We start from the raw sequence: 12,861 nt of genomic DNA on the forward strand, positions 1-12,861 counted from the left end.
AAGTCATTTTAAATCCCTGAGGTATGGCAGTATTTAAAATGTGGATGTTTTGTTGACAGGACAGCCTGGTTGCCAAGTACCCTACTAACTACCATACCATAATGTTAATTACATGATGTTAACGTAAGCATTCACCTACCTTTCACCAAACACTGTAGCCTGTGGAGCATAGGCTACAGTCACAACAGCAGCAAAGACGGCTGTCTCATGAAAATGTAGCGTGTATTTCAGGATTACTGTCTTTATTTAAGTCAGTGCAGACCTACTGCAGCAGCCCTTCTTTAGCATTTAAGGATAGAGTAGCACACGTATGCTGCCACTGTCAGTTCCAGAACATTTGCGTGCTCAGTACATCCACTGCCTATAGTCACTGTGGTAAAAAAAAGAAGCCAGGATCGTTATCTCGCATTCTGAGAATTTTGACATTAAACTGTATTGTATTGTATCAGTTACGGTGACATCCTACTTTCAGTTACTCCTCAGTCGACTTGTGGAACAAGTTGTGTAATACGTTATCTGTAGTGCAGTCGTGCCACTTCACTGGCACAGGCTTCACTTGGTGTTTTAAGTGTTGATGCTGGTTTTATTTTCTGCTGCAGAAGTTAATGTAGTTGTTATCAGCCTGGTCGTATAGTGAAGACTCGTCTGTGACTCTGCTGGTTTGAACTGCAGGGACTGAAGAGCTGCTGACAGAGCTGCTTTCTCCTGACTTTGTTCGGTTTCCTTCTTGTCTGAATTGGTGTCAGTGATTTAAGCAATGTTAATAGGATATATGGTTTGAATGTTGGTTACACTGCAGACTGCTGGCTAGTCCTGGCTGACCACTTGACCTTTTTAGATGGGGTTTCCAGATGCCTCTTAAACATAGACATGACCAACATCAGAGCCAGAGTCTGACCTAGTATTATAAAACCAGCAGCTACAATCCTGCTTTATAAAACTGTATTTCAGTTGATCTGTTCCTGCCAGAGCCTCATTGATTTCAGTGCTGTAGCCACCCAGCTGAAGTCTAAAATGAAGCGCTCACTGTAAGAAGGGTTACTTGTGGTTTGCATAATAGACTATGAAGAGCTTATGACTGAACTAGAAACACAGAGGCTTGACACTGTCACACATTTCTGTGTGCAGCATGCTTGTGAAATATTTGAGCTGTGTTAGACCAAAGTAGTTTTGGTCCCTCCAATGAAACTTAAGATTTTGAGGAGTATTAATATTATTTGCTTCTAATTGGAAACAACATTATACTATCAGGACGTAAAATTGCTTCTCAATTACAAAATGTTGTTGGGTAAAATGTCAGTTTGTAGCTTGTTTCTCAAAAAGCTGTGAGCATTTGCTGCTCAGTATAATGGCCCCCTGCTCAACCAAGCGAGTTTTATTGGCACTCCTAAAATTCACTCAAGCTAATAATCAAGATTAGCACTGAGAGCATTTATAATGGAAAAAGGTCATTATTTTATCTTTAATGGCAGAACAATACTGGAACCCAACAATTTTGCATTGAATAAAGAAAGTGGTGATTGTTCATGAGATGGTTCACAAACAAAGCTGCACATATTTCCTGGAGCTTGAGCCACACGTGTTTTTGCCGCTGCTTCGCCCTTTAGGAAACTACCACCATGTCCTGTGTGTACTCTTCAGTGGGGCAAGTCATAACCAACATGTATTCTTAGAAGTTCTTTATTCTATTTCACAAGGTACATATGTTTACATGAAGTGTTATATGTACTTAAAGGCCTGCGTACGTCTACCGATGACACCATTCATTACCACTAAATCTATTTCAATACATCCACACAACTGTTAGTTGCATGAACTCACAAGTTTATTCAGTTGTGACTTACTGGCAGGAGTTGCCCTGCTGTGTTAGGGGTGGGCAGCTAGAAATCATAGGTGGACAGTTTGGGTGAAGTGAAGTCGAAGGTTTTGGAATTACACTAGAGTTGCCCTTTGGCCCACAGTGATATCTGTGTTTTTATGTGATATAAAAGTGACATTTGCAGTATTAATATAGCAATGCCAGCCAGCTGGTGCTGGTGTGCAAGACGGACAGACAGGTGACAGTCTCAGGTGTACACACTGCTACAAAACAGCACAAGAGAAGGAGGATTTAGTGTTTGTGTTATTACGAGTGCTAAACAAGAAGAGTTCCAGATGGTACAGTGGACACATGTTTGACTCGTTTGCTTAAAGCATCTTTCTTTCAGCTTGACGAGTGAACCGTCAGCTCGGCTCGACACCACCGAACAGAGGCAGCAATACAACATAGCTAACATTAACAGTGCAGTGGATCGTGCTTGTGCCGTGATGTTCAGGACTGCAAAGCAGGCTGCCTTCACAGCTTGTTGTGTTTGTGGATATATTCCTGACTTTAATTATTCAGAATATTGTCACATTATCTGTAAGATTAAAGTCAACTGTTGAACGGCGTATATTTTAAAGTAAAGGCTTTGCCATCAAGTAGAACCTGAAGCACATGAAGTACAAACATCACTAATGTCAGATAACTTTGCCGACATGTGGCCAACAGTAATGTTTTAATGTTCTTCAATATTAAAACATTTGTATTGCTGCATAAACATGTGACATAAAAATCAGTCAGTACTTTTAAAAGTTTACGCTGCTGTAAAGTATATTGTTATAGTTCTTTACTTGATGAGTACAGGGACGTGGGCTGACATGTAATCCATTGTAAGCTGATTCTCTACTTTTTGTTTCAGATTATGTGTACTTTGAGAACTCCTCCAGCAACCCTTACCTGATCCGGAGAATAGAAGAGCTCAATAAGGTAGGTTGGCTTTTTGTTTTTTTCAGTTTTATATTTCTCTCAAACAGCTGTGTGTACTGTAACCTGTTTACCTTCTGTAATGCACCAAAACTATAGAATATTCTTCCTATTCAAAGTGGTTACCAGGATGTTCTGGTGACTAATTTCATTTAAATGAGGGGGAAAAATGAGACTAGTTGATTGCATTGTTAGTGTTGTGCTGAGCACCAGGAGGACTGCATCAGCCCGAGTGCTGATTGTTGAACACAGTGACTGACGGGTTAAGCCCCCAGTAACCCACCACAATGGTCGCTTTGCTCAGTGCCATAACCTCGTCTTGTACTTACCGGTAGTTTTATTTATAGCCGCCATTAAGGCACAGGAAGCTGCTGGAGTATTGTTATTGAAGACTAAAATGCAGACAGAAAGGCCCACAAACAAACAGCAGCTGTAAAGGCCTGGCAGCGCATTAAAAAGGAGGAGAACCCAGCATGTGGTGATGTCCATGAGATCAAGACTTCAGGCTGTCGGTGCCGGCAAACGGTTTTCAACCAAGTGTTTAAATGAACATTTTATTTTCACTTATTTAATGTGTCCAGTTAGTTTTGAGCCACTGAAATGAAGGGACTAAAAAGGTTTTTAGTGTTTTTGTTCAACCCATCGAATTACAGCTGACAGTCTGCACTTCAACTGTCGTTTCATTCAAAATTCATTGTGGTGATGTACAGAAGCAAAATTAAGCAAAGTTGTCTCTGTCCATATATTTATGGACCTAACTGTGGGAGTAGAAAAAGTTAACTGGAAACCAAGACTTTAGTGTTTGTTTGTGTTTTTTTCCCCACAAACTTACTGCAGTATCATTACAATGGTGGTAAAAACTGACACGATGGTTCACTCAGTTTCATCCCAACTGAGCAGTGCACGGCTGGTTGACAGGCTACAAACGTGTGACATGTGATGTCACGTGAAAATCTGCTCGCAACACTGGCAGGTTTGCCCACGCACAGGCTGCAAAGTGGAGGGCAGCACTGTGATTGATTAATCCATGGAGAATATCTCGAGTTGATTAATGTTGCTAGATGTCTGTTACGGCCCGGTCTTGGGGTACTGGAACGCAACATAAGGTTTGTAAGCAAAATGACCCCGGCCTGGTCCCCAAAACCACACCAAGCATCAGATTTTGAGCCATCATACATTACCATCTGTAAAGCATCTGATTGGCAACGGACACATTTTTCAGCATGACAATCCCAAGGATGCCAGGATGCATCCTAATTAGATGCCCGAACACCTCAACTGGCACCTTTTGATGTGGAGGAGTAGCGACTCTACTCTGGCTCCTATTAAATGACTGAAATTTTTACATTTTGTCTTAAAAACATAAAACCTGATTGGAAACCTTCATTTTTGTACTGTGAAGACCACAATCATATTTAACGAATCCATTTCATAACTTAAAATGCAAACATAAACTGTGACTTTCAACAACTTGTGTATAAAACTTTGCTTTCAAAATTTGTACACAACTTTTTATCACTACTTACATAAACAATGCAAACTATTTAAAAATCAGCAGTAACAACAAGATGCAACACGGTGTATTTGTGCCTCTCCCAAAAATGCTTCCTGTCTCACACAAGCCAGAGGAGCGAATCACGCAGGAGCTGTATACCTTCTCCTGTTTTCTACCTAGAGACGGCTTCACATTTGCAGTCTGCCTTTGGCTTTTTGGCCAGTATCTGACATTCAGTAGTCACCTCATTGCTTTGACGCACAAAACCACAAAAAAACTTGAGTACACAGTAATCAGTAATCTGTAGACTTATTATGTTCTTGCATCAGAAGGATCTGTGAAAGCCAATGTAGCTCCAGTACTGGCTTTGCAAAGATGTTCCAAAAAGTAAAAACCTGAGCTGTGTGAAAGATGTTTGAGAACGGAGCACCACCATGCTGCACAGCAGTTAGCAATGAGATGTTCCATAGGTGTCCTTTCCTTATATGTAGCACCAATAACGAAATCCAGCATATCCACCAGAGGAAAAGCGCACACAGCTACATGACACAACAGAGGCCACACACACACTTTGGTTTGTAAGTCCAAAGAAAACAAGCCAGTGATTTGTCTACTGGTGATGAACTGTATGCTTGTTTCCAACTCATCTCCTGACTTTCAGAACCAGCTTTTGTTGTTGTTGTTGTTGTTGTTGTTTTCCTTTTTTCGAGTATTTACTTTGAGTACAGTGTAATCACGACAGACTTGTCATGATTTATAGATAATAACTTAGAATCTGGTCGTTATCAAGGCTAAATAAGCCACCAGTGGCTTTAATCAAAGGAGGAGGAAGGTACAAAGTTTCAGTTTTTAGATGATTTTGATGAGTAGGAGGGAATTACTCTAGTGCATCATTCTGGTTCTAATTTGTAATTACTGATTCTTCACTTGCAGACAGCCAATGGAAATGTGGAGGCAAAAGTGGTGTGTCTGTTCAGGAGGCGAGACATCTCGGGCAACCTCAACACTCTAGCTGACAGCAACGCAAGTGAGTAGCAACCAGTGAGCCAGAGCTCCTCCCAGTGCCCATCTTCTCCAGTCTGAGAGCAGCTATGATGTGGCTCCACTCTTTTAATAAACTTCACACTGCAACCCCAAAGCACTACTTCAGCTCTGACATTGAAAAATGAAAGGGGGCAAGTTTTCATGAATGAAAAATGGTGTTTCAGAATTTTTACTCTAATTAATTAATTATTTATTTATTAAATGTTTACACAGTTTAAAATGAACCAGTAAAGGCTTTGATTCCCAACCCCCTGAACCACGGTCGGCCATGGTTGCCGGAAGGTCGCCGGTTCAATTCCCAGCTCTGTCTGTCTTGGTCGGTGTGTCCTTGGGCAAGACACTTCACCTACCGCCTACTGGTGATGGCCAGAGGGGCCGATGGTGCGATATGGCAGCCTGGCTTCTGTCAGTCTGCCCCAGGACAGCTGTGGCTACAACCGTAGCTGCCTCCACCAGTGTGTGAATGTGAGAGTGAATGAATAGTGGAACTGTAAAGTGCTTTGAGGGTCTCAAAAAGTTCTATATAAATGTAAATGTGTACATATATATACATGTAAATATAAATAATAATTATTACTATTATAAAATAAATGTATGAAATGCACTTACATTTGTACTGAAATTAGCCCAAAAACTGCTGGCAGCTACACGCTGGACTTAACTAACTGGTGGGACTCACACAAACACACTGTGCACGTTCTCTTGAGTCAGTTTGGCCCAAGCAGCTCCCACAGTGTTCAGTGGGATTGAGGGTCAGAACTGCAGGCTGCCAATTCCATCCACTCTATTCCCAAATTCTGAATGTGGTCTCTGATAAACTCCTTTCGTTGATGGCAAGTTATCATCTTGGAGTTCAGTCCCAGACTGTGGTGTAATGGGATTACCACAGTCTTGATATCTTGATTGCCTCCAATGATAACAAGCCTTGTTTTTTTTTCCAGTGAGGGAGATACCGCTCCACACCATCACATGCTTCTAACTCCACAAGCTAGGAGCTTGCAGACACTGCAGACACTGTAACTGATTCAGTTACTGCAATCATTCACTATAACACCTGATAAGCTATTAGTGGCTGACATTGAGAAATCCTACCAGTGGCTGGACTGAAAGACAGCACAGAGGCGCTAGTCATGGCAGCACAGGAACAAGCTCTGAGCACAAGATCCATAGAGGCTGGGGTCTGTCACACCAGGCAAGACCCCGGGTGCAGGCTGTGCAAAGACGGTCTGAAACAATCCAGCACATAACAGCACGGTCTAAGATGCGAGCAGGCAGGGCATACATGGAGCGCCATAACCAGCCGGTTCCACCCTATGAGCCCAGTGTCTGTTCTGTGTGTTATTAGAGGGTTGAAGCAGTGAGTTGTTGGTAATGGCATGCACACTGCTGGAGACTGATCACTCAGTCATTAGCCCCTCCCCAACACCAGCTCTACCTCCTTACTCCTCAGGCTGCAGTTCTGCAGACAAAGACACGCCCACACGGATGCATTGATAGTTCTCCCCCTCTCTGTCCATCAGCACACACACACACACACACGCTGTTTGGTTGTTTTTGGTTGTTTGGTTTTTCTTTTTAATGGTCATATGTTGGCACTTGTAACATTTGTCCATAATGTGTGCCATCAGTGTATCTGCTGGCAGCATTCATGTGTCCTCTTTAAAGGTATGGCTGCTCTTTAAAGGAGGCTGAGCAGTCTGTTTCCCATACGTGGTGGATTTAGGAGATGTAGCACACGAGCTGAACATCCCCAGCTGATCATTATTAAATAGCCATGCCGGTCTACATCTATCTATAATATTTAATATTTGCATTTATGTATTATTGTGCTAGATGCCAAAACTACATGTATATATGTGTGTGTGTGTGTGTGTGTAGGGTTTTTAGCGTTTGTTTGTTTTTTTTTGTTTTTTTTTTTATCGCTAACTCTGTTTCTCTGGGTCTTTTCCCATGTGTTATAAATAAATCTTGATACCGGTTTTATTTTGTTGTATTTATCCGTGACAACTTAAAGGCCAGTCCGTGAAAATACTGTCGGACATAAACCGATCCGTGGCGCAAAAAAGGTTGAAACCGCTGAGCTAAAACGGCTCCCGAAACATGCTCTTTTGATTTGAATTATGTAGTACTAAAAGCTCATGTTTGGCATCTGAAATGTGATGAATTTAATTTCTAGTGTGCCAGAAAACAGTTGAAGGTGACTGACTAAACGACGGCCTGCTGTGGTAACGGTTCTAAGGACACATTCATGACGTTCAGAGAATGCGGTTTAAATCCAGACTGATTTTTGCATGAATTAAGAGAGAGCTTTTTATAGGATAATTTGCAGATTCTATAGATTCCAAGTCGCTGCTAATGTTAAACTTTGTTCATTAGTAAGTAGTACATGATAAGAACCACGATGTTTTCACCTAATTGCATTAGTCTTCGTCAGCAAAGCATGTAAGTGTCACACACACACACAAAGATTTGACCACAACATATTATGTTACTGTAATATAATAAAGACTTCCCAACAAGTCTTGCACTGAACATAATTACAGAGAAAATGAGTCATTGTTGAGCTTTTTAATGGCTGTTAGCTTCCACTGTGCTATGTTAGCTCTCTAGTTAGCCACCAGTACACTGCAGCCATGATGTGTGAGGTAGTAAAGAAGCAATGAGCTGATGCTGGATGGATCAGGTCATTGCTCATGTATAATTGGCAGAAGGGGGGAAAATATTTGCAAGAGAAGACGATAATAATAAAATTAAGAATGAATTCTGGAGCACTCAGAGCTTCACACTGTAACAACAGCCTGACTTCTTCAGTGATAATGAATGAGTGTGTCTGGCAGGTTTGCTGTGAGAAGGGAATTTTTCCCAGTGTGCCACAAAAAAGTGAATGCTTTTAGTTGGAAAAAAATTAGAACATGAATTGACTGTGGTGTATCACACTTGTGGATCAAATCGTGTGTATTTGTAATGCTTCAATGCAAATAGCTACATGGATCAGTAAAGTAATGCAAGAGCACAATAGACCCATTACACACAAGTTTGGCCAAGTCAAATCCAGACTGTCCCCAGCCCTCGAACTCTCAGCCTGGGCCATGATAAGCTGCACAGTCTTTAAATAGAATATAATAGCCTTTTATTGTCGCTGTACGTATGCAACCATATTGTGGGTGCTCCACACCAGCTGTGGATCGTGTAAAATTATAAAGCGCTGTATTCTTACTTGCTTTGACTGCCTCGTGCAAAAGGATAAAGTGGCTACTGCAGGATTCTAACAAACACGTTGTTGTTTTGTCATTGAACATAAAACAGTGCGTCTAATAGGGAAAATGTTTTCAGGCCAGTCTTTGTTTGGTTTTTTTTTTTTTTTTTTTTTTTTTTACTCATGTCATAAAATAGCTTAATTTCCAAATGTATCCAGTTTTGCTCGGCAGGTGAAACTAACTAGCATTTGGAGTTCAAATACGTCTCGTTACAGGGTAGTTACAGTGTTCCTAATGTCACTGCTTAACTGACTTATCAAGATTGTTGGTGCACTGAAGTATGACGGAGGCACACAGTGATCCATCGTTGACCTTTGTGGGTATAAGTAGTCCTGTTCTACTCTGTTTAGGTCTGGGTTGGTCGCTTCTAGGCCTCTTAGTGCTGAAGAAGTGCACGTTCTGTACTGCTGCTCGTTAGGACCAAACCTTGTTTATTGGACTCGCTTGTTTCATTGCTGCTCCCTCCTCTTCCTCCTTCTTTATACTCAAGTTCTTTATGCAGAACAAAAGGCCCTTGATCTGTCCACAGGGCCACAGCAACCAGTGAGTTAATTGTGATGCATCTGGAGTCTTTGTCAGATCGGGGACAGTGCGTTTCTAACAAAGTATGTGTTTTTCTCTAGAAATGTGCCCGTCGCTCCTTCTGTGTGTGCTGTGTCTTCTTTTGTGTGTGTGTGTGGAGTTGGGGATACATGTTGTGGAGGGGGATGGGCGCTTTCGGTTTGGCACACAGGGTTTCCTACTTTGTCTGGCAGGGACTAGCCGGACCGGTGAAGGGGGGGGGGTTGAGAGGTTAACAGAAAAGGGGTGTGGCTTAAGGTACCATCCCTCTCTTTCTCTCCTGTGCCCTCACTGGCAGGGTTTCCTGTGGTTCAGTGCAGGGGCGGGGTCCACAGAGATGGGAGTGAAGTAGTCCCTCCCCTCCTTCTTACAGCAAATCACTTGACCGCCTGAAATTCAGAATGCGCAATCTAGTGGCGAAACACACTCACACGTGTGGCTTCGTTTTTTCACATCTCTCTGTGTCTGAAAAGTGTCTCATGGCTCTGCTAGTGTCAGATAATCAGATTGCTTTACAGCAAGTCCACTAATAATATTTACAACAATACTAACCAGTGTCAACCTGCACTGCTCTGTGCTGACTGCTGCTTTAGTTTTAATCACTGGAAAATCTACTTTTTTAATTCTTGATTTTTTTGTCATTACAAAATTAGTGTGCAATTTTTTTTTCTTTGAATATCTAAAGCAGCATCTCGCAGTCTTTGTTATTCAGTTACTGTGGTTGGACTGTTGCTCTGCACTTCATTCAGACTTGGCTTCGCTCACACTACAGGCCTCGATACCTCGGGAGTGTTTGTATGAATGAGTGAATGAATGAGGCATGTAGTAAAAACACAAGAACCAGTCCAGTGGTTGCATGTGCAGTTTCTCTCCCTCTGTGCAGCAGTTCAATGTACACAGACTGAAATAAATAGCTGCTGTTATCTGTTTGCTTTTATGTCACTGCAACCATCTTTGGACTGCTTTGCCTATTTTCTAACAGCTGTGGGCCTGCTAACTGCTCTTAATGGTACTGCAGTTACTCACATGTTAATAGTAGTAACATTTTTCTGCCATTTGGACCATTAAAGTTAACTTGAGGACTCACTTTTCAAAACTATTAGATTTTTTCCTACAAGGCTTAGTTTCATTTCTTTCTTCTTCTTCCACTTAAATGGGTGCAGGAATAAATCCTTGGCTATTACCCACCTTCACTGATTTCAAAACACTAAAAGTGTTTCTTTTCTTTTTTTAAACGCTAACTTTTTCTGAACACAACAATACAGCTTTTGGAGTTTGGAGATGTTATTTGCCAGGTTTTAATGAACCTTAAGGTTTGAACATGAGTACAAATCTCACAGAAACTCATCTGAGTTATCAACTCTAAGCTATATAATCGACTTATTTTCAGCATGAATACATGACACACGTACACTTGAAGCCACATGGGGATAGATGAGAAAATGGCAGCTTTGTGGAGGAGCTCTGAGAGGAGTGAATCTGCAAGTGTGACTGTGGTCAGATTCCCAGGTTAGTGCTTCGCTTTCCCTGCGTCCTTATCAATCCTCCTACACAGCTTTCCTTGACCTCATGATGTTTTCCATCAAGGTCAGGACGAGTGAGTAGCAAAGGAGATGGGAGGTCATTTTTGGATATACCAAAGGTGTCTTCAGTCACAGGATTGTGTAGCAAAGCATCTCCAGTGTTTGCTGCAGTAAAACCAGTCTCTGCTGGAGGGTTTACTTGATTTGTCTTGTGATCTCAGTCACTGCATGAAGTTTCACCCATTTTTCTCTGCCTGCTGTGTCCACATTCAAACGTTACAAGTTATGTTATAGCTGTAAACTCAGAGGTTCGCGTCTTCAGTTCCTAACTGTGAGTCTTGCTAATTCTGAGTTCTTTCTCTGTCTAGGAGAGTTTGAGGAGGAGTCAAAGCAGCCACAACTGTCTGAACAGCAGAAACACCAGCTCAAACACAGAGAACTCTTCCTGTCTCGACAGTTTGAATCTCTACCTGCCACTCACATACGGTAAGTGACTACCAGCAGAGCCTTATCACACACCTGCAGTTTAGTTACAGCTCTGACAACAGCCATGTGCATTTGGGACTGATCTGCTGAGAAATGGTCCTGGCTGTAACCATTCTCACCCATTGAAGGGGTGATCAAATCTGTCCCTGCACAGCACCATACATCACCGCTCCTGCCATCACTTATTCTTTCCTCTGTAGTCAATGAAGTCCTAAACTTGACGACTGAATTTGCTTCTAAACATTTGCCCATCAGTTCTAGTTTGTATTGTTACCTAGTTTGCTAAAGATTACAGTGATCGTAGAGAAAGACAGTTTGAGCGTGGTTATTGGTGTCAAGGACTCCAGAGCAATGCTGTACTCTCTTACATCAAAACAGACAGTTGAGCTATCCGCTTACTGTGACCCCTGAGGTGTTTCAGCCATGTGCTACTGAGAGGAGGCCCTGGACTGGGCCCAGGACACCAGGATCACACCTCTTGGCTGGTTTGGGAACACCTCTGTGTCTCTGCTTAGACTTCTGCCCTGAAACCTTGATCCAGACAGGCGATGAATGGATGCGTGTTATTCATATGTTGCACCTTGTTAAAGTCAAAAATGATTTCAAGCAGCAAAAAAAATGAGCACAAAAAAGGCTTGACACTACTTTTTTTTTTTTTAATCCCCTTTTTTGGGGACTGAATGCGGCAGGGATGTCATCAAACCAGATTTTTCCTTCTTGTTTTACTTACTGAGAAGATGCATTTGTGTCTTTGACATCCTCTCTGTGCTCTCCTCAGGGGAAAATGTAACGTGACCCTTCTCAACGAAACAGATGTCTTAGCCGGGTACCTGGAGAAAGAGGTAAACATGCCATCTGTTTATTTGTCACATTACTTTGATACTTAATTGTTCGCTTCGATATTTCATATTGCAAAGAGAGTGGCACTGTGAAGTGGCTCTAACCTTTGCTCTGTTCTGTCCAGGACTGTTTCTTCTACTCACTCGTATTCGACCCTGTCCAGAAGACTCTGCTAGCAGATCAAGGCGAGATTCGGGTGGGCTCCAAATACCAGGCAGAGATCCCTGATAAGCTAGCTGAGGGTGAGCAGCAAGCGTGTTCAAGTTGTTTTAATACATTTACATTATTTATTTTGAGGAGGTGTTGGTGTATTAGTAGTTCAAGCCATTTGTCCCCGTCTCAGGTGAATCAGACACCCGGGTCCAAGAGAAGCTGGAGACCAAGGTGTGGGATCCCAACAACCAGCTCAAAGATCCTCAGATCGACCAGTTCCTGGTGGTAGCGAGGTAACGCTCGCCTGCCATCTGCCACCCGACTACATCGTCATTGCTACAGCTTGTTTCCATGGCAACTTCTAAATTCGCCAGTTTTTAGATCATGTTTAGCATCATCTTGTGTCAGTACAGAACGTGGCATCTTCAGGTTGGTTGGCTGGTTGTGGCCAATAGACTTTATCATTATTATTAGACTGAATTAGTTTATATTAGCTCGCCAGTGACAGAACCGACCGCCAAACTCAGGGAAACGAGGGGACTTCACGTTTGTGCTGTCGCTGGATGTAACAGTGAGTTTTATGTTAAGAAACAGAGCAGATACTGTCCACTTTCACTGTCTGAGTGATTCTTTGTTGTTTGGCTAGCTGCACGTTGTAAATGAGAACAGTGTGGAGGCGAGGCTGTGAGTCAGGTGACAGGTGGAGTCAGAAAGAGA

The 12,861-nt window shown here is 42.2% G+C and overlaps 1 protein-coding gene across 1 annotated transcript in view; it reads left to right on the top strand.

Annotated features, from left to right (window-relative positions):
* The window catches only part of mta2 (metastasis associated 1 family, member 2), a 32,372-nt gene that overhangs the window by 8,105 nt on the left and 11,406 nt on the right, over positions 1 to 12,861 (top strand). The window contains exons 2-7 of the mRNA XM_014412962.4: positions 2,721 to 2,788; positions 5,214 to 5,307; positions 11,034 to 11,151; positions 11,930 to 11,993; positions 12,116 to 12,233; positions 12,335 to 12,437. Of these exons, the coding sequence (XP_014268448.1) occupies positions 2,721 to 2,788; positions 5,214 to 5,307; positions 11,034 to 11,151; positions 11,930 to 11,993; positions 12,116 to 12,233; positions 12,335 to 12,437 (565 nt within the window). The remainder of the gene's footprint in view (positions 1 to 2,720; positions 2,789 to 5,213; positions 5,308 to 11,033; positions 11,152 to 11,929; positions 11,994 to 12,115; positions 12,234 to 12,334; positions 12,438 to 12,861) is intronic.

Source organism: Maylandia zebra, linkage group LG3 (assembly GCF_041146795.1).
Source record: "Maylandia zebra isolate NMK-2024a linkage group LG3, Mzebra_GT3a, whole genome shotgun sequence".
NCBI lineage: Eukaryota > Metazoa > Chordata > Actinopteri > Cichliformes > Cichlidae > Maylandia > Maylandia zebra.